At 44.5% G+C, this 27,171-nt stretch overlaps 1 protein-coding gene across 6 annotated transcripts in view; it reads right to left on the minus strand.

Annotated features, from left to right (window-relative positions):
- Positions 1-1,735: 1,735 nt before the first annotated feature.
- Positions 1,736-27,171, minus strand: part of ITSN1 (intersectin 1) — a 262,634-nt gene continuing 237,198 nt past the window's right edge. For 5 of the 6 annotated variants that reach the window (XM_037832091.1, XM_037832111.1, XM_037832075.1 and 2 more), the window contains 7 exons: positions 22,901-23,068; positions 19,076-19,288; positions 17,821-17,942; positions 16,681-16,763; positions 16,291-16,374; positions 15,613-15,786; positions 1,736-12,194 (listed from right to left, as the gene is read on the minus strand). In XM_037832091.1, coding sequence (XP_037688019.1) covers positions 12,046-12,194; positions 15,613-15,786; positions 16,291-16,374; positions 16,681-16,763; positions 17,821-17,942; positions 19,076-19,288; positions 22,901-23,068 — 993 coding nt within the window. In that variant the 3' untranslated portion in view covers positions 1,736-12,045. The remainder of the gene's footprint in view (positions 12,195-15,612; positions 15,787-16,290; positions 16,375-16,680; positions 16,764-17,820; positions 17,943-19,075; positions 19,289-22,900; positions 23,069-27,171) is intronic. The other variant, XM_037832102.1, reaches the window with a different exon arrangement.

Consider the following 27,171-nt stretch of genomic DNA (forward strand, 5'->3'; position numbering starts at 1 on the left):
CTTCGTCGGTTCAGCACATAGCACTGGCACGCCAGAAATGGGGGCAATGATGAAATGCTTCAAAGATGGCCTTTTGCAAGATCATCTGAGATTAACCCAGAGATCTATCAAGACCAATCAAGTATCTACTCAATGAGGTGACGTAAGTGATTATCTTTGTACATGGAAGTATTAAGTATTCAGGGGGCACAGAGTATACAAACTCCTCTCAGATGTTTAGAAAATAGATTAGCTAGATAGATATGTAGGTAAAACAATATAACAAAATGTGGCACAGTGTCAAAAGTTGGTAAATCTGGGTATCTGGGTCAGGAGTATATTCGAGTTCTCTGTATTGGTTTTGTATTATTTGCACCTATCCTGTAAGTTTGAAATTATTTCAAAATAAAGTTTATTAAAACAAGGACCTCTCTGTGGGGATGTATGTACAACTATGTGATGATACTGTGAGCCAGTGATTGTATACTTGGGATGGTTTGTACATTATGTGAATATATCTCAATAAAATTGCATTTTTTTAAAAAAGGATCTCTCAAGGTGAAAATTTTAAAACAATGTGTAGCTATTCGAGATTGTTTAAATAAATGAGGGTAAATTAGGATACATTCAGGCAATGGATACTATGAAGTCCTTAAAAATAAAGTTGTGGAAGAATATATACTTAAAAGAAGGCGATCAAAATATAAGATAATTCATATAAATTAGGTGCTTTAGCAGTGTCTGGCATATAGGAAGTGCTTGATACATATTAGCTATTATTACTGTAAAGGAGAATTAAAACACACACACACAAATACAAGAATGAAATGCCTTTGTATTTTTCTATGCTTGTCACATGTTCTGAATTAACAAGAATTACTTCTGTAATTAGAAGAAAAACAATAAATTTTCTAGAATAAAACATTGCCTTGATTATGCTGCCTACGAATTTGGTTAAACAGGTATCTTTCTAGTCAATAGCGATTCTCAGGGAGGTGCCCCTTGTCATTTGGGAAAGTAATTTAGTATTCTATTTGCTTTTAATGATATTGAGTTTATTTTTAAAACTTCAAATAACACAATGAGAAAAGGGCATAAAACATTTGTGTTTAGCAAAAAATGGCAAAGATACACAGCTTCAGGGTCAATGTTTTAAATTGTACTTCAGCAATTCCACCAGTGTCCTAGCCAATCAGAGAATTTAAAGGACTTGTTTATATTCAGATTAATCAGTGGTGAAACAGGAAGGAATTGCCTGAAAATCAGAGCAAAAGAAAATGATAGAAATAATACAGTAAAATTCAATGGTGGGTTTGCTAAGGGGCACCCAGAGTTAAAAGCCAAGGTTCTGAAAATGTGGAGTTCTTTCTGTTAGAAAACTCTTCACGTAAAGAGGGAGAAATTCTTCCAAATGGCCTTGTAAGAAAATCTTAGCTTTTTGTTCCCCCACCCCACCCCCTGGTCTTTCTTGTTATATGACATACAACTTCTCATCTTCTCAGAAACAGTGGTGGAGGGAAATCTATTTCTGTTTGGTGCTAATAGTTGTCTGATGAAGGCATGGAAAAATTTAAAGGATCTGGGGGGTTTTGTTTGTTTTAAGTTCATTTTTGCATAATTTAACCTGCACAGTTACAAACTTACCTGTATGAAAAGGAAACACACAGGAAGAGATGTCATTTGCAGGGCTGTTCGTTTCCTATCTTCTCAGAACGGGTTGGCATGGAGAGAGCCCAAAATAATTCACTTGAACAGCTTTGCCTTTTCCCATTTTATTCATGAACTATGTGAATTTCAACCGTACAGGTCAAAATGACCAAAGAGTCGTGTTGAGGAGATTGTTCTTTTTATGTGGAAGATACACAGGAATAGCAATTGGTACTGATTTTGCTAATGACTTAAAAAAAACTCAGTTACGATAAACTGATTTGGTAAAATTCAACATTTCACACATAATAAGGCGCTGAAGGAACACTCAAACAGCAAAACTAACCTTAGTGTCTTTTAAAAAAGAGAAACCTAATGTTTGGGCCCTGTTTCATCAAACCTTAGACAAATACATAGTTCTACAATTTATAATATTATCTAGGAATTTTTAGAACTCCCTTAACATTACATACCAGGTGATACAATCTCCCTTTTATGGAAAATTAAACAGAACCATTATTTGGCAACAGAAGTATTTTACAATCAACAGGAAAGCCATCGAGGGGAGTCTTGTCCGACCCCTGGGTGCCACCAGCACTGCGACCAGTTTGTCACTGAAAATAGAAGGGTTTAGTTACATTCTTTTCCAAACAGGTGAAGCTAAATGGGATGATTTGCAAGCGCTGGTGGGTAGGAGCCCCACGTTTGGGCCTTTCTTGTCCCCAGATCTGCAGGATCACCCAGGGCCTAGGGGGCAGGTGACTGGCTGACTTGTTCCCACTCACAGCTCTACCACTATCCCAGTGAAAAGGGCATCATTCTAAGGGAGACAGGTCAGGCCCTGTTCCAGGTGGACCAAAGCTTGACTAGCTCTGCTCACTGGCCTGACGGTCTTTCCAGTCCACACCTGGATGGAGAGATCACTAAACTGCTTTGGCTTTGGGAATAAAGTCAGTTAGGGACCACATAAATAGCCCCTCGGGGTGATTTGCAGATTATTCAGATGCCTCAACAGATTCCCGGAAGCTTCTGGAAATCACAGCTGCCCACCATGCCTGAAATCCAGAAGACACTTGACTCTAGCGTGCACCAATCCCAGGCCTATCAAAAAGGTTTGACTATTGGTCGGCAGTGTCACGAAGCACACAGCGTGTCCTCTCAAGCCATCAGCCCTAGACGTTCCACAGACAGTAAACAGCAGGCAATGCCCCCATCTCACCGGAAACTGGCTATTTTCATCCATGTATCATCTCTAGCTAAAGGAGGCTGGACTCCCGGGCTTGCCACCTGCTGAAATCACTTCTGGATGGACAGGTTTGCCAGATTTTTCACTCACTCTCTCTCTGGATGGTCTGCTGTGACGTTCCTGGTGACCATGTCTAGAAGCTCGGTGCCCCAGAAGCTGCCTGGACTAATGACAGTTTTCTGGAAAGGGGAAGGGGAGGGAGGAAGGCCTCTTGTCCCTGGGGTCTCCAAGAGGAGACGGCCCTCCAAGGAGGCTGCTCTGTGCTGCCCGTTTGGCCTCCCCACAGACTGCTTAACCCCAAAACCCCAAATTTCATCCTTCCACCTGCCAAGCTGGGCAACAGGTGAAGATGGTGAACATGCCCCAGGAGGAGCGAAAATGCAAACTCGACGAGGGATACACTGAATCTATCCAGGAAGAGACCAGCAAAGTGTGAGCCAGAGGCCAGGGGTGGCCTCTGTCCCTTCTTCTGAGCTCTGGTGTGACAGCTGGGTCAGCCCAGATTCCAGACGAATCCGCTAGAACCCCAGGAGCTGCTGTGGCACACGGATCTGATGGAATGCATGCTCTTCAATTCTCTCATCCTTCCTGACACAACTGCCCTCCAGAATTTCTGATCTGTTTAAATCAGTCTTGAACGCTACCCCGAGGTCTCATCTGAGGTCAGGGCTCGAGTTTATCACAGCGCCCGCCATTTCACCTAAACACATCATATTACCTGCAGAAAAAAATGACGTCTTTGCATTTCTAACATATGGAACTTGGAATTCTTGTTTTTTGAATAAAAGAACTTTAGTTGGGTCAAAACCCTTACCAGGTAATCTGAGCATTTTCTACTCCCAGAATAGATTTTTAAATTTTCTCTCTATACTTTTATGCACTTAAATTAGATTCCTAAAATACTCTCATATGCATACAGAAAAATAGTCTCTCAGCAACAGTTCACATTTTACAATAACAAGTTAAATATTTTGACGATGGAATGTGTATTAGTTTTTGCAATGTTGAACAGCACTGCCCCTTACATACCATATATACATTGAGTCATGGACAGTCCCATAAATGTACAGCAGATATTTCATGACAAACCATTCAAAGGGCACGACTCATGTCATGTAGTGGAATTCTGCATTTTTCTTTGCTGGAAACCACATAAAGTGCAGAAAGCCAGACGCTGTGAGCTGCTTACCACACACAAGACCTTTCAGTTGCAGATTTCTCACCTGTACACAGGTAAGTACACATACGTTGACCATCTATACATGTGAGGGTACAAAGCTAACTGAGCTAAGGCAATACAGCATGAGTGAGACAGGGGATTGCAAACTTCTCTACCTTTGCAGAGCTACAAAAGGGGAAGAAGAGAAGGGAGGAGAGGGTGCAGATGTGAAGTTGGCTTCACAGTTCAGAGATGCTTGGGCTGCTGACAATGTGTTTGAAATGCATGTTTAAACATAAATATTGTTAACAACGATCTTGCTAGAATACCTACTTTCTGACACTGAATATTTAGAAAGTAATGTTTTAAAGATGTTGATTTGTAAAATGTGCATTAAAACGTTCATTCATTGAAACCAATGCTGACACAATATTAATTAAATGTCCCTAGAAATCACTTTCTGACCTTCCAGTAGTTTGGAAAATTGCCTTGCAGGTAGAATCAACTCTAAAGTTTGCTATTTCATTCACAAGGACTCAACCAAGTCCAAGTGAGATGGATTTGCAAATTCTGCTCTACCTCTTGTCAACATTTTTACTCAGCAAACATTATAATCCCAGACAGAATCAGGAAACAGGTGCTTGCTCTCTGTGTGTTGCATTGGGACCGATGTGCAAAATGGAAGCAGAATTGCCAAGGTTTTGGAGCAGCCAGACCAGTGGACATAAAAGCTTAGGAAAGAAAGCAAGAAAAAGCATATGGCAGGAGGATAAATTCCATAGCCCACCACCTCTGGGAGCCCTGGACTTCTAGAATGGAGGCTACTCACACCGTGGCTTGCTTTCTTCTCTCCCAGCATCACCCCGCTTAGTAGCAGAGGTGGGATCCCGTGGACAGGGTCCGGCTGGAAAGTCGCTGCCCCTGAGAAGCAGGCTCCCTCCCAGACCCCCAGGGGACCACTCAACTCAGCAGGAACAAGCCTCCAGCCACGAGTGCAGGGGAGCTGAACTCTTCTCGGACCCTCCCCACTCCTCCACTGTCTCCCGTGTGGACACCTTGAAGACAGAGGCTGGGAAATTCTCTCTGTCCTACCAGGAAAGGGGAGAGAAGCTCCCAATGGATTACAAAGGACCACATCCGTCAACCAGGCGCTGGGTTGCATATCCTGACTCTAGTCAGTCCGTTTGTGTCTTTACGAAATCAAAGCAGACCCTTTGAGAAGTAGTCCAGCTCAGCCCTCTGGCAAGAAGACAAAAATGAACCAAAAGGGCAACTAAAAATACACTGACCTGCGGCTGGTCTTGTGTGTGGCTCTGGGACGGTCGCATGGACTTGTTTCCTTTGAATACATATTTTCATTCATTTCATTCATTCCCTGCACCCCGGCTCACACACACAAAACGCACCCTGCGAGCCTCGCCTCCCACTGACAGTTCTTTAATATGTCTGAAATTCTTGAAGTCAAGCCTTCTCGCAGAAGCCCTGTTACCCAAGCCAAGTAGAGTGGACCCGACTTATAAGACACTTGTTGGGGACGGGGGCGTCCAGCAGCCAGGGGCACCTCCAACTTAAATGAGAGGGGCGTGGAGGGCTGGATCCTAGAGGCTCCCAGTAAAGCAGATGTGGAAATGGCGGGAGAGCTAAGGACCTTCGCCCCACCCCAGCACAGAAAGACAAAGACTCTCTAGCTAGCCCAAAGGATCCTGGGTTCGAGTCCCACAGCCCCTGCTGACTTCCTGCCCTCTCTGGCCATCAGTCTCCTGCTCGCCTGGACGGGTGTTCCCGGTCCGTCCAGCTGGGTCACGGATGTCCTGCCTTCCCCTCCAACCTACTCGGACCCTCAGCAAGTTCGGGCTGTGATTTACACAAGTGCAATGTCCCGGCGCTGCAGCAAGTGGCGCCAGCACCTTGGGATCCGCCAGTTGGACCAGCAAGTTTCTAACGGGGGGCGCGGGTGCCCCCAGGCGGTGACGGTGGGTAGAGTGGCGGCTCCCGGGGATTCAGCGTCAGGCTGCAAAAGCCACCACATACTCTTTGGTTCCTGAACGACCCTCAGAAACAGGAGGGAACAAGGAATTGAGAATAAGAAGAGAAATGCAAAGGAACCTGGTTTTAGAAACAGCACACAAGGATGCTATTCTTTCAAAGGACAGATGTTCAAAATCAGGGTTCTTAGAAGAAAAATAGGCATTCCTACCACTGCATAAAAAGAAACCCTGGTTACTGGTTAATTTTCAGTAAATATAAGAGAAACGCTGACTTCTTTCAAGGCTGAAAAAATAAGCCCACTTCCAAACAGAGTTTGTGGGCTTGGAGATAAAGACTACAATAGTCACTATATTCCTGTGATATTAACAATATAGGTTGGTATAGAAAATAGAACAGAATCCTATTAAAACGCAACTCACAACACACCCTGGCATACAGTAGGGGCAAAAATACCCTGAAATATGATAACTACACATAGTGTGGAAAAATTACTCTATTGTGTGGATGTTACCTGGTTCCCCGGGGCCAGAGTGAAGAGGGGTTCCTTGCAATGGAGGAACCGATTGGGAGGGCATGGAGGTGAAATCACTGTTTGGAGGTAAAGATGAATTTTTACAAGCTTCTGGTGTTATTTAAATGACTTCACATTATATATAAAATTAGGCTGTGAAAGTGGTGGAGGCACCCTCTCCTTGCAGCCTCCCAGCCCCCGAAAGTGGCCTGGCCCAGGCTGGGGACTCCCCAAATGACACATGCACTAGTAGTGACACTCCAGCGTGCTGGGATCTGGTATCAAGATAGAGAGCTGTTACGTGTTTTCTCCCCTTCCCATGGAGCGAGTTTTCCATGCTTATCAGGAGTAGACTCTTTTCTGGTGCCCAACGATATAAGGTTACGTACCTTAGTTGAGCCTTGTGACCTACAAACATATCTTGGACCCCATACAACACAGGTGGAGGAAATGGGAGTTCTAGAACTTTTCTTTCCTCTAAGTCAAATCAACAGCCACTTTCCAAGTACAAAGGAGCAGGAGTCTTACTCAGAAAGAAGAAGACTGGCCAGTTACTTCCTCCCAGTAACACCACATAGGCAATCGATAAGAGGTTTTCATTATTTCTTTGAATAACCCCTCACAGACGGATATTCATCAGAACCATTCAAAATAGAATCTAAATACCCAAGCACTCATGGAAAATGGAAAATACTCACCCTAGAAGGTCAATCCTATTTCTAGGGACTACTGCACTGAAAGGACAAGCCACAGTGACAAAGAGAGAAGGGACAGAAGCTTGTCTTCATCAGACAGGGCTGAGCTGGCTGATACTTGGGGGTGGCAGGGGTGGTAAGTGGGTCTAGGGCTGTTCTCCCGAGAGTGGTCTGATCTGTGGAGCCCCCTGAGAGGACCACGTCATAGGCGGTGGGCTCCCAGACCCCCCAGGCAGCTCCTTCCCAAGCCTGCAGCCAGAAGGAGCGGCCAGTCAATGGCCTGGTTGGTTTTCTTTTCACGTTCAGTCTTCCTCCCTGCTCTTTCTTATCCGGCTTTACCTGTGAGTGAGGCCTGTCGGACGATTACAGGCCTGTGCCTTCCTCTAGAAGGTGGCCCAGGGCAGGTAGGCAATTACCATGTAGTTGAAAAAAAAAAAAAAATGCCCCCGTTTTATCCAGCTCTGGGCCTCCCTGAAAGGAAGCGTGCGGCGTGCGTGTGTGGGGGTGGCTGATGGATGGACTCAGGGTCCGGGGCAGGCCAGGGCTGCTCTGGGGAGGGACCTGCCTTGTGTAGGGGGGTCTGTTTCCGTCCCTGAGATTTTCATATCACAGGACTGCCAATCCACACTCGCCCGACCCCAGGCGTCCCGGAAAGGGATCTGTCTGCAGCTCCCTTGGAAGGAAGGAATCAGGAACATAGAGGAACAAGAATCTGGTCCCATTGGGTGACTCCAAGAAAAAGGAGGAGACGAAACATCGTAACTATGCTTATGTAATACTTACTAAGTGGCCCCAAAAAGGTGAGTTAGTCACTGCCGGGGGAGTCCTGGTGGCAGGCCTGGGCCAGCCCAGGCAGTGAGGGCATTTCAGCATCCCAGGGACATAGTTCTACCACGCTCCTCTTAGGGTGGCTCAGACAGCAGGTTCTGAGGGCTTCACCGCGTCACCGGGCTCTGGAGCCCCCGATTATGCTTTTACCTGGTATGAACTAAAGACTTGATACCTAAAGGCGAAATAAAAACATCCAGGTTCCTTTGCTTCTGTCTCCTTACTTTGGGGCACAGGATGCTCTAAGCTTGTAAACCAAGTGTAACTGGGTTAGGTAGACCCGCTGCTAAGCTCACACTGATCTCGAGCCTGAAACGACCCTGCTGCATCTCGAGTCATGCCAGGTGTCCGCTTAAAAGCACAAGTGTCTGCACTAAGGCTCATCTCCAAACCCAGAGAGCAGAGGAGTCTAAAATAAAATAAAATGAAGACCTTCTTGCTGTTTCCAATGGAAATTCCTGAAGTTATTACATCCAAAAAATACAAAATTCATTCTTATGAATCAAAGAAGGTCCAACTAATTAGAGAAAACTACTTGGAGTAGAAAGAAAAGTTTCTTCTCTTCAAAGAAGTTATCGGCAATCTCTAAAGTGCCTTCCAGGATCTCCACCTTTTAAACAAAACTGGAGGCGCCCACTCCATTCCCTCTTGATCTGCAGCCATGTCAGATTCCAGAGCGTAACCCCTCAATAAGGTCAGTGGATTTGCACTTGACCCAGCCAGCTCCTGGAGAGGCTCCCCACCCCACCCCGCCTTGGAAGGCACCCAAGCACTCATCTTTTCCTCGTGGCACCAGCGCCTAATTCCCCTGGCCCCCATCCCACACCTGGAGGATGCATGGGGCTTTGGTCCCAGATCACTGAAACAAAGCATAATGTAAGTGGTCAATGTCCCCAATTTCTAGTGGAATTTTTTTTCCCAATTAAATTCAAAGCTACTCAACCAGATGAAACCAGTTACTTTAGTATACTTAAGTCATGCTTTAGATTGTCAAAAGGCAACATTAATGTTCTCTGAGGGCAGAGCTTTCTCCTCTGCCAGCAGAGGACCAGGACAAATTATCGAAGTAGTCAAACAAGGGGGTCTGGCCCTATGTTCTCAGGCCTCCCTGGGACCCCAGCCCAGTAGGGTCCCTTTCCTGGGTCAGCCAGCCCCAGACGTGACTGGAACACCCTCTACAGGTCTTCATGGTCACGGTAGGCCTGGTTCCAAGAGAAGATGCCGTCCACCTGCTACGGGGCACACATCAGCCAGAGGGGCATTTCCCAAGGGCAGCAGGCTGTGGGTTGTCCCTTCGGGAAAGCTGGTCTACAAGGAAGGCCTCGTCCAAGGTTTCCTGCCCAAGAGGTCCCAGGAGAATTCTCAGGGCTGACAGACGGTCAGAGCAGAGTCGTGTGGGCAGGAAAGCCCCTTCCTGAGCTCAAGGAGGTCCGAGCGTGTGAGAGGAGCTTCAAGTGTGGCTCGAAGGAGTGTCGAGAGGGCTATGATTAGAAGGCTCAGATGCAGGGGCCTTAGAGAAACCTTGTATCTAGAAAAGACAGAGCTGGGAGATAGATCACTGGCAAGGGACACTTTATCTCTACAAAGCTTGGCCCAGATGGTCAAAAATGCCAAAGAAAAGTGAAGGAATCAAGATCAAAGGGTTTGAGACTCCTACGTTCCTCCAACGCCTCCACACAACTCATGAGTCACAGCTATATCTGAGGGTCGAGTGTGATCAGTCAGTCCCATTAAAAATTTCACCACTATGGACCGTGACACTAATCCAGCATTCGCTACACTGGGGAGGTGGAGTGGGAGAAGAACAGCGTATTGCTTATTTGTGCTACATTAATTCTGATAATGGGATTCTATAAGCATGTGATCTGGTGGACCTAAAAGGGTCACTAGATGTTTTTCATCATGCAAACCACACCCTGCTGACATGAACAGTGATGTCCAACGTTCACACGCAAATAAAGGCAAAGAAGAAAAAGGAACACAGAAAAAAAGGATAGGAATGGTGATGCAATACTACCCTATTTGCACACTTAATACTTTTTTTTCCTACCACAGTAGCATGTCCTTCATAAATACCCTGAAAATCTGTATTGGTTATAGAAATAGGAAAGCATGAGTTGTATGTCTGTTTATAGATTGAATTTAAAACAGTTTCTCAACAACATCAAAAATATAAACCTAAGGTACTTTAACCATGTCTTCCTCTGGGAAGTGGTGAACAAATGCATGCCTGAAGTTGAACTTGGTCTATAACATGTTTAGTTGAAAGTTACTAACTAGAGGGTGTATCTGCTTGTTTTGAAAAATACGTACGTCTGTTGTTCTTAATACAAAATTCTACACTATATTCAATAAATAAATAATAAAGTGTTTCCTAAAAGTATGAAATGTAAACTTTTGTTGTCCTTTCCAACATAAGCTTTTTAAAAAATTGCTCGAACGATGACAGGGCTCTAATGGGAAATTGTAACACTACGCGTTCAGTTCCCGGCAAGGCGGGTACTCGGCTACTTATGCTGACACTATCCTTTATAAAGTGCTTCTACAACCCTAATTAAAGTCTAAGGACCCACAGTGAAATAGAACACCATCTAACGCAGGAAAGTTAGACTCCAATACCAAGAGGACATGCAAAGGACAGTTTGTGACCCCAACAAACTGGAATTATGAGAATAACATGCAAACAAAATACACATTTTTCCATTAGCAAATCAAGTGATTGATTATCTTGTCTCCCAGCATTTAAAGGGGAAAAAGTCAAAGATTTCAAACTGAACAGCTTGGCACGTGGTTGTGCCTCCTGGCTCTGGTAACAAGCACACGTGCTTCCATTACTGAGAGCGTGGTGTATGTATCGGGGAGCAGGGGAGAGAGCCTCAGATCTTCCTCCAGGCTCTTGGGGCTTGCCTGCTCCCAAGATCTTTCCCCACCACATAAAGGACTTCCTTCATGTCTTTCCACCCCAACTCCAGATTGTGTTCCTAGTCATTTTTTCCTTTTCACACTTTGGGGAAGAAACCTGGATCCAAGGCATGCCTTTCTGGAAGTAAACCAAACAGCTACTGAAATTCCTCACAGCATTTGGGATCTGTTACATTCAAGTACAGAATAGGCTCACAGATGGTCACCAGCAATTACTCTTGTCATGGAATGTCACAGGGGCTCCAAGCCAAAAGAGAATTTTCCAACATGGTTGGCACCCAGGACCCAACAATGCCCGAAAGTTGCTTTTCCGGTGACCCACAGCAGAGCATCACTCTGTAGATAACCAGCTTCCTCAACCATCTCCCAAGCATGCTGGGAGTCAGAATGGAACCTCCCAATACACTGTGCCGATATGTTTTCCCTGACATCTACTGAAACAAGGTCTACAGGGGAATGGAATGGCTCTAATAGCAACCTGCTGGATTTCTCCATGACCAGTTCTTCAAAGAGCTAACCTGAGGCCTGGCCAGAGACCATCACACCAAGCCATCAAATCCATGGCAGCATTTCAGATAAGACCCCACAGAGCCTTTCTGTGAGGAATGGGATTCTAAAGCAATGACATCACCATCGTAATTTGTTTCTAAACACCAAGGACTAGTCATCGTAGGTTAAGGAACCTACCTGGGGGCTGGTGGAGGTAAGAAATAGGGTTACATGAGTTCTCCAAAAATACAGACATTGCATTTATAAATCCTATTTTAACCAGACTGATGCCTCAAGCCTGGGGATGGGTCAGACCCCAACCAAACCTAGTTAGGGGCTGTAGGATTTCAGAGATCCTAGAAGACCCTGACAAAGGAAAACACAGTTTTGTTTCATAAAATAGGGAATTGTTTCAGGGGAAGGATTGTCAAGAACTATTCCTAGAAGCTGTTTTCACTGTTCCATTGCCCTGTGGCTGAACACCAACCAGCAGTTTCCTAGAAAAAGGAATACAATTTGCAGACTGCATCTGCTGCCCTGGGGTTCGAACTCTGCCAAGCCTGCCCTGGGCTGCACCCCTTTATGGTTCATCAAACAATTGCAGATCCAAGCGGACCACAATCTCCCCTGTTGGAACTTCGTGGAGCAGGAGACACTTTGTCACGGGCCCTTTGGAACCCTGATCTTTCTTGATGTCAGCCACGCGGATCTCTGTCCGACCCAGAAAATCTGAAATGAGAACAAACAGATCGTCATCAGAGATACGATCCCTTCCCTTCGAGGCATGTATGTGGCACATTGGAACTCTCCCAATGAATTGTTATAATCTCCCTTCTCCCAGAAAGGATTGAAGTCAGTTTGTGGGAATCCATGAATCATGATGGCAAAGCATAAATGTTAAATGGGATGAAAGGAGAAGGACACAAGGGTGGGGACAAAAGAGAGTCCTGTAAGAGACTAAAAATGCAGCTCACAATTTCCCCACACCTGCTACTGTGGCCCTTAAAAGGTCGGTAAGCTTTCTGGAAAGTAATGCAAAACAGGATGTCTTCTCAATAGTACAATTCACAGTACACGTGAGATTTAAAAAAAAAAATCACCCAGATGAGAAAGTTCTGGTAATGGATGGTGGTAAGGGTAGTGCGACATCATGAATGTGATTAATCCTACTGAATGATATGTTTGGGAGTGGCTGAGATGGGAAAATTCATGTCGTACATGTTTCAAAAAAAGAAAAGAGTGACTAAAGAGACAATGACAATTAAATTAAATACATGATCCTGGACTGGATCTAATAATGGAGGAGAAAATGTCCAAAAGAACATTATTGGGACATACAAAAAATTGGAATATAGACTGAAAGCTTTATATCAAAGTTAATGTTTTTGAACTTGATACTTGAGATGGTTCTTAGGAAATGTACATGGAAATATTAAGTGATCAAGGAGCATGATGTATGCAATCTACTCTCAAATGTTTAGAAAAATAGATGGACAGATGAGATATAGATAGATAGATACATACATACATACATACATAGATGATAGAAAGATATGGCATATATGGCAAAATATTAAAAGTTGGTGAATCTCTGTATGGGTTTTGCATTATTTTTGCAAAATAAGCTTGTAAATTCCAAAACAAAAAGTTAAAAAAAAAAATCACCCAGGAGAAGGACAACTATTTCTGGGGCAAGAATTGGACAGTAATTTCTGCCAGAGGTTGTCATGGAGCACGCTGCCTGATGTCATAGCCCTTTCAGAAGAGTCAAATCTGGTGAACTAGGGCTGGTCCTTATAGTGTCCCTAAGTGTCTGCCAGAGAACAAACGCAAGGAGGTGGAGAGGAGGTAACTGTGTGTGCACTGCATGTTTCCAGCAAGTTTCCCTGAATCTTCTCAAGACCACTTTTATCAAATTTGAGCATCAAGATGATAGTGTATGTGAATGTGTTTGAAAAAACCTTTAATGCTTATGCAAATACACAGTAGTGTTGCATGGGCCTCCAGATCATTAGTTCCTTCATTTATTCATTCATTCATTTATTCATTCAACAATTATTTGTTGGACATTTACTATGGTCAAGGAATGAACTGTATGGGAAATACCCTTCTTTCACGGTTCCCTTTAAAACCTGAGAATTCTTTCTGTTGGGTAGACACAGGTTTGATTTTGTCCTCACGTGCATATAATGGAAAGAATTGCCAATGTAAGAACAACACTAGGACTTCTAACTTCTACCCCAGTGGAGTGGTTGATGTGTCATGCTATTTCATTACTTAAAAAAATAATCCAAACCCAAACCTTTGCTTATCAGAAAAGAAGTTGACAACCTATCACTGGTTGAGAGTCAGAGTATTCTGGATTCAAGGCCAAACTCAAACATTTAACCAGCTGCATGACTGACCTTGGGCAATACCACTGGTACCTACCTCAGTGAGACAATGCACTTTAAAGTACTAGAACACAAACGCTGCCTGGAGCAATTTAAGCATAGCTCAGATGATGCTTCCATTCGAGCCTCTCTACTAGAACTTCATTATACTTGAGACCATAATCTTTAAACATACTGTGCTGGTTTGGGTCTATTATGTCTCCCCCAAATTAAGTGCATTCTTCAATGTACTCTTGTGAGGGCAGACATTAATCTTTTGATTGAGCGTTTCCATGGAGACGTGACTCAATCAACTGTGGGTGAGACCTTCGATTGAATTATTTACATGGAGATATGGACCCCACCCATTCAGGGTGGGTCTTAATTAATCACTGGAGTCCTATAAGAGGAGCTGAGAGAGACTTCTGGAGAGAAGCTTGCTGACGCTTAGAGATGCTTGGAGATGCAGACAGAAGGACGTTTGAAGATGCTTAGCTAAGAGATGAAGCCCAGAGTTTGCTCCAGAGAAGCTAAGAGAGGCAAGCCCAGAGACACTTGGGAGAATGCCACTTTGAAACACAACCTGGGAGCAAAGGAACAGCAGACGCCAGCCACGTGCCTTCCCAGATGACAGCGGTGTTCCAGATGCCATCGGACGTTCTTCAGTGAAGGTATCCTCTTGTTGATGCCTTTGTTTGGACACATTTATGGCCTTAGAGTGGTAAATTTGCAACCAAATAAACCCCCTTTATAAAAGCCAGTCCATTTCCGGTATTTTGCATAACAGCAGTATTAGCAAGCTGGAACACTTACTGTCTGATTTTTACTGGGCTGAGGGAGAGAAAGAACCTTTCTTGTAATCATTGGCCAGAAGCCATTCTTTCCTAGGCTTGAAGCAGAAACTGAAAACTGGTTGAAGGAATGGTGCATCCATCATTCTTTCATCTCTTTGACTAGCCAGAAATGTCCCTCAAAGGGCACCAAGAGATTCCGCCACACCTGCCGGGGGGCTAACCTTTTCTTGCTCCATTAGCCAGTTTTATCCATTATCACCATGTTTTTTTATATTATGAAAAAGTGTAAGCATACAAAAAAGTTGAAGGAATTGTACCATGAACACTCATTTCCTACTACCTAAATTCTTCAATTCTTAACATTTTGCTTTATTCTCATTATTGGATATCTATTTATACATCTATCCATCCGTCAACTTTGATGCATTTCAAAGTTAGTTACAGACACCCTTAAACACTTCAACATGCAAACCATTAACTTGAGTTCAATATAGTTACACAGTTAAATGCACCATTCTATTGAATGAATTTTTGTACCTTTCTGCAACTTGCTTTTTCCCCTTCTACTTAGCGTTTGGAGAGTTTTCCATGTCCTCCCTCAGTGGGGTCTTGCCCTTCTTTTTTAATGTTGGCACAACTCATTTAGTGAATACCACGTGGTTTTCTGTCAAGGACAACTGTGCTGCAGCTCTGGGGTACCCCCCACCCTGCTTTGCAATCACCTACTTTTGGAAAGTATAAGAACACGGTCTTGGCCTGAGGGAGCTGGTACCACTCCAGATTAAGCATGCTTTGTTCACATGCCCTGATGTGCCTCCATCCTCGGTGAAGGCTCCGTCTTGTCACATACCAACCTCATCCCTACAGAGGGAAGCTTAAGGAATTCTGGAGGCCAAGTTCTCAGCTAAGAAAATGTTTGCCCAGGAAAACCGGGTGACAGCGTAGAAAGGAGGGGGCTGCGAGGGGCTGTTTCCTACTCACCATCGGGAGAAAACTGGTCCCTCTCAAACACGGTGATACAGAGGACTTCCTGCTCCAGGTCCCTGATGAAGAACTGGCAGTTGGAATTCCACTTGGGGTTCAGCGTGTCCTGGATGGTCTTGGTGATGTGGCACTGGGATCCCATGGTCACCTCACAGTACGGGTTGCTCTTTCCTGGAGTAAACAGAGCCGCTCGACTCCCACCTGCCCACAGCCTCTCCTGGGGGGTCCGGGCATCAGGGCCCACAGCCCCAGCAGCAATGATTTCCCTCCACACCCCTCATTTTCATTCTCCTCCATCAGCATGCTTAATACATGGCAGAAAACGGAGAATCCAGGCCAAAACCTACCATCCAGCATCATGCTAAGGGCAAGGGCAAATAATTACATCAGTGGCCTTTTAAATGTGGCCATTCCTGCCTCCTCACTTTAGCCCTATAGGTTGTGTCAGACCTGCTGGGAAATGGCAGCTACTCAGCCCCCCATGAAAAGCAAAAAGGTAGAAAAGATTAAAAAAAGAAAAAAAACTCCAGATTTTTAATGCATGCTAAAAAAAAAAATTCTGGAAGGAAATTTAGGATTATGGGAAGAGCACATTTGGTTCAAAATCAAAAGGGGGCAATGCAGAGAAAGCTTTCTGTGTGCAGACGTGCAGGAGTGAGCTTCCCAAGGCCTTACCGTGCGACCGACACGGCTTCAGCTCAATGCCTTCCACGACGTTCACCATCAACCTGCCGATCCCTGTCGCCCTCTGGGAACGGACTGTGACAGCAGGAAAAACCACACCACACCCTTCGTTTTAACAGTTGATGCCTTTTGCCTCCATTTATTTCTCTGTCCCCAATCAAGGATAATAGCCCCCCTTCTTTGAACTGATGCTTCCTCGCTGCTGCAATTTGCCCTCCATCCCGCACCCTGCACCCACTGGCCCCACTTCCCGCCCGTCTCAGGCCTCTTAGCTACCTCCTGGCACATCTTCTAGCTCTAAGGATGCTGGGTCGCCCCAGATGTCCCCCTGCCCCAGCTCTGCAGGAAGCAATGGCACATGCTGCCCGGGTAAGAGATTACCGAGGTAGGCCTTCTCTCGCTTCTTCTTCTCGGTCTCTATGTAGAGTTCAGAAGCAGCTTTGATTTTCTGCACCCAGGCAGTCCTTGGAAAGGAAAAGGCAGAAAGTTGCCAAACAGAACTCAGGATAAAGGCTTCAAGTCTGTTCAAATTCAGTTTCCAGGACTCCGTTTTCTTTGTTCATTTGAGGTTAATAAAAAGGCTCGGGGAAAGAAAGTTCAACTTCATGTCACATGATGCTCATAATTATTCCTACTATTAATAAGAAAGGCATGAGTGACATTTTCATAAATGCGCTCAAGACCTGCATTTGTGACCCCCCGGGGGAAAAATCTGCGTGAAATTTTGGCCTGGAGGAGATACTGGCCCCGGACTCCTCCCCTCCTTGATGAAAAGCATCGCATATGGAGGTAACTCAACATTCCAGAAGCATATGAAATCACCCCAGGGAAACATATGAAATCACCCCAAACAGGGAACCACTTTACATGAAAGGGCAAAAACATCCAGGGGTGGGGGGGATTTAGCACTTTATTTCCTTCATTCTTCCTCCTTCATTTTTCTGAGAACCATAAGCACAGTTGCTTTAGCCAATTTCCTTGCTTGGCACCAGTGCTCCTCGGGATGCTGTTGGTTGTGTGTCAAATTGACCCTCCAGAAAATATTGATTTTGTTTGGGCCTTGGACAGTGTTCAGAAGACATGAAGGCAGTGAAAAACCTGCAGCCCTGGAATCCAGATAGCCTGTTCCTGTAGCCAGGTGAGCAGGTGTTTAGCTTTGGGTGGTTTGTATTAATCCCCAAATCGCTTTCCTATTGGTTGCTACCACCTGGGAAACCGTGGTATTCTGAGATGCTCTGTTAATCTCCAAGAAGGCTCAGGATCTCTCTTTAAAAAAATTCTCACACAGAACTGGTTCGATACATTTTATTTTGATGAATTCATGCCATATATCAAACATTTGAGAGGCTATAGAAAGAAGTAGTGGGACCTGCAGCCAGAGGTTACGGAATTGCCACTGGGGGACGGTTGGGAGCTGCTGATGAACTAAAGGGCCCCCGTGTGTCCTTCAGCAGAATGAAGAGCAGGAGGTGAGGAAAGGGGGGCCCCGAGAGCCACGGCCAGAGAGTAGGCATGTCTTACCTTTCATTTATGCTTTCTGCACGGAGGGTGTAGACTCTGTCGATGTGGGAAATGTGGAAGATGGGTTCATCTCCAGAAGGGTCAGTGGGTAATTTTACTAGAACCTCATTTAGGAAAATGGGCTGAAAAATAAAATAGGCATCATAAAAACTAGACCCAGTGTCTGTGTGTTCCAGGAAAGTAAACTGAGCATGTGTGAGTGTGTGTGTACACACAATCCAGTAAACTATGTGGTTGTTCCAGCAAATTAGATTTAGTGTGTGTGTGTGTGCATATATTCCAAAAAAAAATAGACCGAGGGTGTATGTATATGTATGCGTGTGTTCCAATAAACTATACAAGAATAATGACTTTGTATAAACATCAATTTGCATATATTACAAATTGTAAATATGGATTATCCCTGCAAGCACCCACTCCATTTTGTAGTCATTTTTAAATCCTTCAGAATAAGCTTTGACTGTTCTGTCTTTCCGATAGAATTTTCCAGCTAAAGATAACTCCTAAAGAGCAAACAGTCTCTATCAACTTTACACTCAAACAATCTCTCCAAAGATTTTCATACGAAGCTTCTAATGGCAATCTACAAAAACACAGAGTCTTTTCCTCAAAATAAAGCTAACTGCTGCTTCGGAGAAAATTCTTCCGTAAAAACACCCCCACACAGAAAAATTTAGGAAAACAATACCCCATGACACAAAGACACATAAACACAGCCATGCACATAGAAGCGATCAGACCCGAATAAACAGCACAGGGAGTGTCTCCCCACGTGGACGACTGGTGTGGGCTTTTGCTAGAAAGGGTAAAGGGCACAGATGTTTCATGCTACCTTGAGAACTTGGATGGGGGAGTTGGGGTTGTCCCAAAAGGGACTGTGGGTGCTGGAGCTGGTGATGCCTTTGTACCTCTGCTAAGAAGCTTACTTATCCTTGTCTGCCTGTCTTTGAACTTGACCTTGAGCTCCTGTAGGGCAGGACTGTGTCTTAGACCTGCCTGAAAGGCCCAACAGCAGCCATTTGGCAGCTAATAAATGTTTCATCAAGTGAATGGAGTGCAGTTCTTCTCCAACAGTTCTGGAACCACACTGGGATACGGTCTGTCCTCAGGTTTAATTACCCTATAGCCTGGTTCACTTCCTTTACCCCTTCCTCTAAGCTAGGCCTCAAACACCGCTAAAACTCTGACACCGTTTGGTAATCTTTTCCTCCCCAAACACATCAACCCTGATATCGCAATCTGGAATCGAACTTACAGTTTTGTACATTTTATACTGCAGGTTAGATTTAGGGCTGAAGACTTTGTCGGTGCCAGAAGACCCCAAGGGTTTTATGATTTGGGTCAGCAGGAGGAAGTCATTGAAGAGGAAGCCATACAGCTCCTTGTTGCTCTTGGCTTTGTACAGTTTCCCGCTGTGCAGAAACTTGCGTGGCCCCAAGCAATTGGTCACGGAATTGAACACAAGTTGCTGAGGAAGGAAAACAAAACCCAAAGAAGAGATGATGAAGTGAGGTCATTTTGTTTTTTTTTTTTTCTTTTTCTGTCTTTTCAATTTGAAAGCCTGGGCTCCATCAGAATCCAAGGCTGCGTCCTAGTCAGCCCATTTCTCAGGCACAAACCACTGTTTCAAGACGTCAGGCATTGCCATTAGGAGCCCAAAACCAGGCACTCTTCTAGGGACTTCTGGTGCCAAGATGAGCCCTGGCCATCGTTCCTGGTGCTTTCCACGAGGGCTCTGCTAGTGCCTCGGGGTAAGTGGGGCTCATCTCCCTTTTTACGTAATGGGGCAACTGGGCAGCAGGAAGGAAAATGCCCGGCCCTCTTCCATCTTGCTGTGTGCAAGCCAGGCTGCTGGAGGTGGTGCGAGCCATGTCCAGCCTGAAGGCCCTGCACGAGCACAAACAGCCCTGCTTGCTTCTGCAAAAGCAGCAGCGACTCTCTCTGTGTCCTTCCACGGACAAGTGCTACTTTCCAAAGTGCAACTAGAGTCCAGGCCCTTAGCCTGTGGGTGACAGCAAAACTCAGGGGCGCTGAGAGACGCCTCAAAGCCAAACAGAACAGAACTGCCTGAGTGCACATGGAATCTCACCCAGCTCACTCGTTTTGAACATGTGGAAGGGGTGCTCTCTCCCTGCCTCTTACCAAGCCTGGAGGAGGCTCTGAGGGTGGTAATGCGGCTTTAACATCCCACTGGGCTCTGTCATGACACGCAAGCAGGTCCTGAAGGGGCAGAGGGAAACTGAGGTAGAGAAGACCCTGCTCAGGCCCTAGCTTCAAGGCCCAGGCTCTCTCCAGATCTCCTGAGCCCCACAGACCTATCTGAGGACAGTATTTGTGGAGGGGTGACAGGGCTCACAACACAGCCCCCAAAAGATGCTGACAGCCACTTGTCTGCCTCCAACAAGAGAGAAAGAATCATCTGAGCTTCTGTGATTGGAGACAAGCAGGCCACAGGGAAGTGCGGCTGCTCCCAGCTGCTGCTGGGTGAAGGAGGGCTCCTAGGGGCCCAGAAGACTGAGAGTGACACCCAACTGGAGAGTTCAAAGAATACTCTGCACCCCTTTGGCACTCTAAACCAGAGACTAATTTCGCCCATTTTGCTTGCCAAGAGAGTTCACCTCCCTTGGGGACAACACATCCAGAGAAGGTGAAAGTCACTGGCCCTAACACTAGTAAATGGGATGCCATTCATTCCTACTCAAAGTTCAGGGCCCCCGATTTGCCAGGCTTACACTGAATACCTTTGAACTGGGCATAGTCTTGACACTTCTCTATCTTAAGACAAGGATGCCAAAGAGCGCATTTATTTGAAACATAACCCCTGGTGGGTGTCCAGGGCCAAGCCAAACGTGATACAGACATGATCACACGGAAACAGAGGACATCGCATACCCTTCCCTTGATTATAGACACTGCCGAGGGGAAAACAAAACTTATGGATGATAGCTTGGAAAAACCAAGCAATACAGAAGGGCAACAGTCTAGTTTCGAAGAGGGAATATAAGCCACAGAATTTAAGTGACAAGGACTCTATTTTGTTCGTAATATCTAAAATGAAGACCCAGTCTTCACTGTGTCCCCTCCGACTGAAGCTGCCAGACTCAAGGAAGGTCCCCTTGCCAAAGTGCATGTCGCCCCATCAGCATCTCTGCCTGGCAGAGGCAGGAGGTGGGAGTGGGTCAGGTCCATGTGTCTTCGGGATCAACGTAAGCTCCTCTAAAGGGCCACACCACTTGACCTGGCCAAGCACTGCCTTGCAGCCACATCTCCTCTCAATCCTCCTACATTCCTTCCTGATGCTTCTGCTCAACCTCTGCCACCCCACCCCTGGATTCACTACCAGAGCAGGGGCTGCAGCCTTCAACTGCCCCTCAAGTGCCACCTTCTGTGGCGCTTGCCTGAATCCCTCACGCAACTGTTTCTCCCTCCCTGTCACATGCACCCACAGCACTTGTCACCCAAACCTTTGTTGCGAATATTGGTTGAACCCACCTGCTCCCTCCAGGACTGTAAACTCCTTGAGATCAGGGGTACATCTTATTTTCATATCATCAGTATTCAGTACTACCAATGGCACATGGGCAGGTGCTCAATACATTGTTTATTGAATGAATGAATGAATGAATGGGTGAGTGAGTTTACTGACCAATGAACATCCCTGGATCAGATATCAACACAAAATTCCAAAATGGGAGTGCACATCCGTCAGCTTGGTTTCCACAATGCTGCGTCCACAACTTTGCTTATCCCACACCTATGCTGAAGGATGGAAGGTGGTAGGGCAGGGAGCATCCGGGGACCAGCTTCCTCAGGTAGCCACTGCCTTTGAGTCTTATCAGAAGAGAAGAAGCCGTAGAAGACTGTGTGAGGGTGGTTCATTTATCCTCCCTGAGCATTCTGGGAAAATCCTAGTGAGTGCCATGCGTGTGCATGCATGTATGTGTATACATGTGTGTGAGAGTGTGCGTGCATACAGAGGTAAAGAAAGAGAGAAAACAGGCAGAGAGAGTGAATGACACTCGGGGAAAGGTAAGTGAAGAAGAGACTTAAGGACCAAAGGAGTGACATCTGTTTCTGGCAGTATGGTCAGCTAGATACCATAAATAACTCACCCAATGGGGGAAAAAACCTGAGTAAAATATAAAAATCCATTTTTTAAATGCAAGCAGGCTTGGAAAAAAGAAAGGTAAGAAATTTGCAGAGGCCCAAAATGAAATGAAAACGAGAACCCTGGGAGATAAATAAAGCACCAAAGCCAACTTTAGCCCTAAGAGTCCTTTGAATTTAGTGACCTACTGCTTGGCTTTGTGGGGTATGGTAGACAGCGGATGTAACCAGGGCCCACCCAAGAGAGGGGTCCAATTGGAGATGTCCACAAAACACTGAGTTCCAAAGGATGAACGACAAGTAAACCCAAATACAGAAAGGACAAACCAAAAAAGATGTGTCTATTTCTGACATCAGTGTAAGTCTAGAAAAAAACAACTCTGAGAATTTATAACTCCAAGCCAGCTATTATGCACATTTACAACCTCAATTCATGCAACCAGTATGATCCAAAATCTCTCTGACTTTAATTTAGCGTAATCCTGGTAGTAATCCTCTCAGGAGGAATGCAACTTCAAACCTCAAAGATCCCCACAGATTAAGTTCCAAGGAATATTGAGCTCACAGTAAAAAATTACAATACATACAGAAAAACAAGGCATGTTTAGTGAGAGCTAGCAGAAACAATGGACAGCAGAAGCAGACCCATAAAAGCTTTCGATATTGAAATGATCAGATTTGGAATATACAGAAATATAATTAAATTGTTTTAAGAAATAAATGAGAAGCATGAACATTTGGGCAAGGAACAAGAGACAAAAAAAAACAGATTTGGGGAAATAAATAGAACTACCTGAAATGGAAAATAGAATAATGAAATTTAAAACTCAATGGATGGCTTAAACTGCAGATTAGATGCAGCTAGAGAGTGAATCGGTAAACTGTAGGCTGGAGAGGATGGTTTATGATCTTCCCTGTCCTCGTTCGGGCTGACTGCCAGCAGAGGCCCAGATCCCACCCCTAAGGTGGCTACCTCAGACAGGCCTTCACACTGCACGTGGGCTTGGATCCACTCCAGCCGGTCAGAGTTCTCCTTCTCACGTACCCCTTCGTTCACCTGGGAACACAACTCTTCTGCTTTCTCTAAGGCATGTTTCAAATGACTGTGATCAGGATGGTTTTCAGGAGTGTTTTCCAGTATCTACATAGGGGAACAGAAGACAATGACTTTTTTGTTTTGCCTGCATTTTAGACAGGGTGGGTGGGCCTAGAGACCCTGGACCCTGGACCCAGGCCCAGCAGGGTAGGGCACAGCCCTTTCCTGCACAGCCTGTTTGAGCAACCGCAGCTCCAGACCCCCACTGTGGCAACCAAACCCCACCACAGCAACCAGCATTGAGCATGACGGCTGCTCCTGGTTGGTTCCAGGGGTTGGCCTTGCAGTGGACCTCTCCTCTTCATGGACCCAGGTGGAGTGGGGGGCTCCCACCAGAGAGGCAACAGATGGTCCGGCCCATGTGGCCTCAGCTTCAGCCCAGGCGCACCACCCCTGAATGTCCCCAGGGCAAACTGCATGATGTGCCCAGCAAAATGCCCAAATCCCAGGGTGAACACTGCTTATGGCCCTAAAGCTCACATGAAAAACTCACAGGATCATGGCTGCTACATGTAGCTGTAGAGCTGGAAGGAACCTTAGGGTTTATCTCTGAAAATCTTTACCCCATTTTGCAGATGAGGAAACTGGCCCCAGGCCTGAGTTCAGAGTTCTTCCCCAACCTTCTTACTCACCTGGGGGAATGTAGGGTGGAATTCCCATGCTTGACCTGAACAGGGTCTCATTAACCCATGATTAGAGTTGAAGAGCTTGACTGGGGACCCTCAGTGGTGGCGGGAGGTGATGGCCCATAATTTATGCTTAGCCTGGTGTCTAGAGTATTGAGGAGAGCAGAGCTACAGCAAGAGTAGTAGGCACCCCACGCAGACTCCCCTCCAAGACAACGGCTCTCTCCTGGGTCCATGCGTGGCTACAGGCACCTGGAAACCTCTGGAACTTTATGCAAATAGTATGTTGGAAGAAATGTGTGTTTTTCTGGATAGACTAGTTAAGATCGCTGGATCTGGAGCCAGACCTCCTGGGTTCAATCTCTGTTCTGCCACTGACTAGCCATGGTTTGAGTGGGTCACATAAACACTGAGACTCAGTTTTCTCCTATGAAAAATGGGGATATTAACAGCAGGCTGTTTGAAGGACAAATAAAGAGCTTGGAAACACACCGGGCTCTTAGAAAGTGCTCAATAAATGATAGCAATTATCAGATTTGCAAAGGACTTTAAGGTCCCTAAAAAATTCAACACCTTCTGCTCTAGGGTGAGAATGGAGAAGGATCCTAAGCCACATTTGAAATGTACCAGGAGACTGTTGAGGGCATCCTTACCCACATCTTATCCAGCTACAAATAAGTCAAGTGAACCTTAGCCTGAATAATATCCCATCTCAAAGGTAACACTTGGATTTAAAGTCCTAAGTCGGTGCCCAAGTTGAGAAAAACACATATTCGGTGTCCTGGGTGTGCACCAATCAATTCCAAGCAAAAACCCCAATCTCTGGACCAATCCTGGCATGTTAGAACTCATGGGGAGCTCTGAAAACTCCTGATGCAGCCTCATCTCAGGCCACATCAGAATCTTTTGGGGTGGAACTCAGACATCTGAATTTTCTAAAGCTCTCCAGGTGACCCTAACGTGCAGCTGAGTCTGAAGACTGCAGCTCAACTGGGAGTCCACACAGCTGGCACCCGCAAATTTGTTTTGTTTTAAAATGAAAATAAGTTTATTGGTTTTTCTAATTGTAAAAAGTAATATGTGAGCAATGTACAAAATTTGGAAAATTCAGAAAGCAATAAAATGAACCTAAAATCACCAATAATCTCCCCATCTGGAATGAACCTCTGCCTAGATACACACCCACAAAATTTTTTAAGGATAGAAATTGGATCATATACAAACTATTTGACACTGCTTTTATTTGACTTAATAGTTATAACATATTCATTTCATGCCAGTAGATATGGATCATACCGTTATTTTTAAGGGTTCTATAATATGTCATTGTCAGGGTGAATCATATGCATTTAAACAGTTTCCTTTTGAGAAAATGTCACATTGTTTCCAATTTTTCAATGTCATAAATATTGCTATGCATTCTCCTATATAAGTCACTTCTCCGATTATTTCCTTAGAATAAATTCATAGAGGTGGAACTGCCAAGTCAAAGAAGATGTGCAGTTTGATCTACACATTGCCCTCTAAAAGGCTGGATTCCCTTCCACCAACATCCTTACTAACACTGGGGACCTACGATCCTTTCAACATATGCCAATCCAACAGGCCAAAAATAAGATATGTTCTTGTTTTATTATGCATTTCCTTTCTTACTAGTGAATTTGAACTTTTCATTACATTTATTTAGTACATAAGTGTGCTAAATAATAAAGCTAACATTTATATAGTGCCTAGTAGGAGCCAGGTCCTTTACATATATTAATTCATTAAGTTCTCACAACACTATGCAGGAGGAACTATTAGTGTCTCTGTTTCACAGACAAGGAAACTGAGGCACAGAGAGGTTAAATAACTTGCCCAACGACACACAGTGATAGTGGCAAGATTCAAACCCAAGCAGCCTGCCTCCGGATTCTGTGTTCTATACTGATACTCTACACCATCACTCAGAAATGTCTAGTTGTGTATTTTACCTATTTTTCCATTGGGGTATTTGCCTTTCTTTTTGAGTTGTAAGAACTCTTTATATACATAGATACCTATGTATATTCCATACCTATTTATGTATGTTAAAATATGTTTACCCAGGTTTTATCAGTCATTTGTCTTTTAATTTTGTTCATTATAGTTTATAAACAATTTTTATTTAATAAAGAGTTTGTTATTCAAATATTATGTTAATACATTCATGATACAAAAGATTCAAACAATACAGAAGTATACGGAGGAAATGTAAAAGTTCCCATTTACTAAACTACTGCAGAGGTTACCACTGCCAACAGACTGAAGGGTACCCCCTTAAGAACCCTTTAGATGCTCTACATACTTTTAATAGCCACATAGAGGTTTTTTCCCCCGTTTTGGCAAAATGGACCATACTGGAGGATTGTTCTATAATGTTTTTTTTTCTCATTTAATGGCATTTTCTGGATATCTTTCCATGCTAATACACAAAAGTCTCCCTCTATCTTTTAAAATATTTTGAAAGTACAAATCTACCACAATTTATTTAACCCCTCCCCTTATGAACATCTAATATGCTCCCAGAATAAGATTTTTTTTATGTTGCCAAATCTACAACTGTAGATCCTTTACGGTTCTGTCATGCTAAAAGTTTCTCCACTTCAATATTATAAAAATATTTAATCTTAGTACTTTTTTGGTTTTCAATACGAATCTTATAAGTGGCTACCTTTAAAAATTCTCTTCTGAATTCCATTAGTTTTCAGTTCATTCTCTCCCATATTCTAGAGGATAACAATTACAGTCATTTGGTTTTTCTTTTTTAATATTTATGCCTTTCAGCTATTTCCTTGTTTTTGTTTTTCTCCCTTGGCTAGATCTTAGGACACTTATTTTAAAAGGTGGTTTCCAACATTAATTTGCAATTAAACATTGGGGGAAGTAAAGGCAAGTACTGCTCTAGTTAAATAGTAACTGTTGGGTTGGAAAAGAGGAAACAGTATGTTGGAAGCTTCTTTCAAAACAGATTCTTTGACTCAGTCAATGTGCCTGCAGTGTATTTTGTGGGCCCAGAGCCAGGGCCAGACGGAGGAGATGCTCATATGGTCAGAGGATGTGTTACACACAGGGGGACCAAGCAAGAGGGGAAACAAATTGAGGCTAATGAGAGCCAGGTTTCTCACTGACAGAGAAAGAAGTACAAATATGGATTGGAGCAGGAGGTATTGGTGTGAACTCATATAAGTTTTGACATGCCTAGACAGACTGATATAGAAATAAACGTGTGTGTGTGTGTGTGTGTGTGTGTGTGTTGTGAATGCATGAATTCTGCCTCTGAGAGGCCCAAAAGAGAGTAACACCCCCATATCCATGAGCACAACTAGTGCCCTGATCTCAATTTGTAAATCCCCTTCTCCGCTAAGAGGAACCAGGCAGGCATCTAAAACATCTCTCTAAGAGCTGTGCTTAGATACTCAAAGGCTCAGAGATGTCAAAGTCTGTTCCCTCATTTTATAGACAGGGACACTAAAATCTTAATTTTCTTCTTTTCTTTTGGTG

Source organism: Choloepus didactylus, chromosome 1 (genome assembly GCF_015220235.1).
Source record: "Choloepus didactylus isolate mChoDid1 chromosome 1, mChoDid1.pri, whole genome shotgun sequence".
NCBI classification, from domain to species: domain Eukaryota; kingdom Metazoa; phylum Chordata; class Mammalia; order Pilosa; family Megalonychidae; genus Choloepus; species Choloepus didactylus.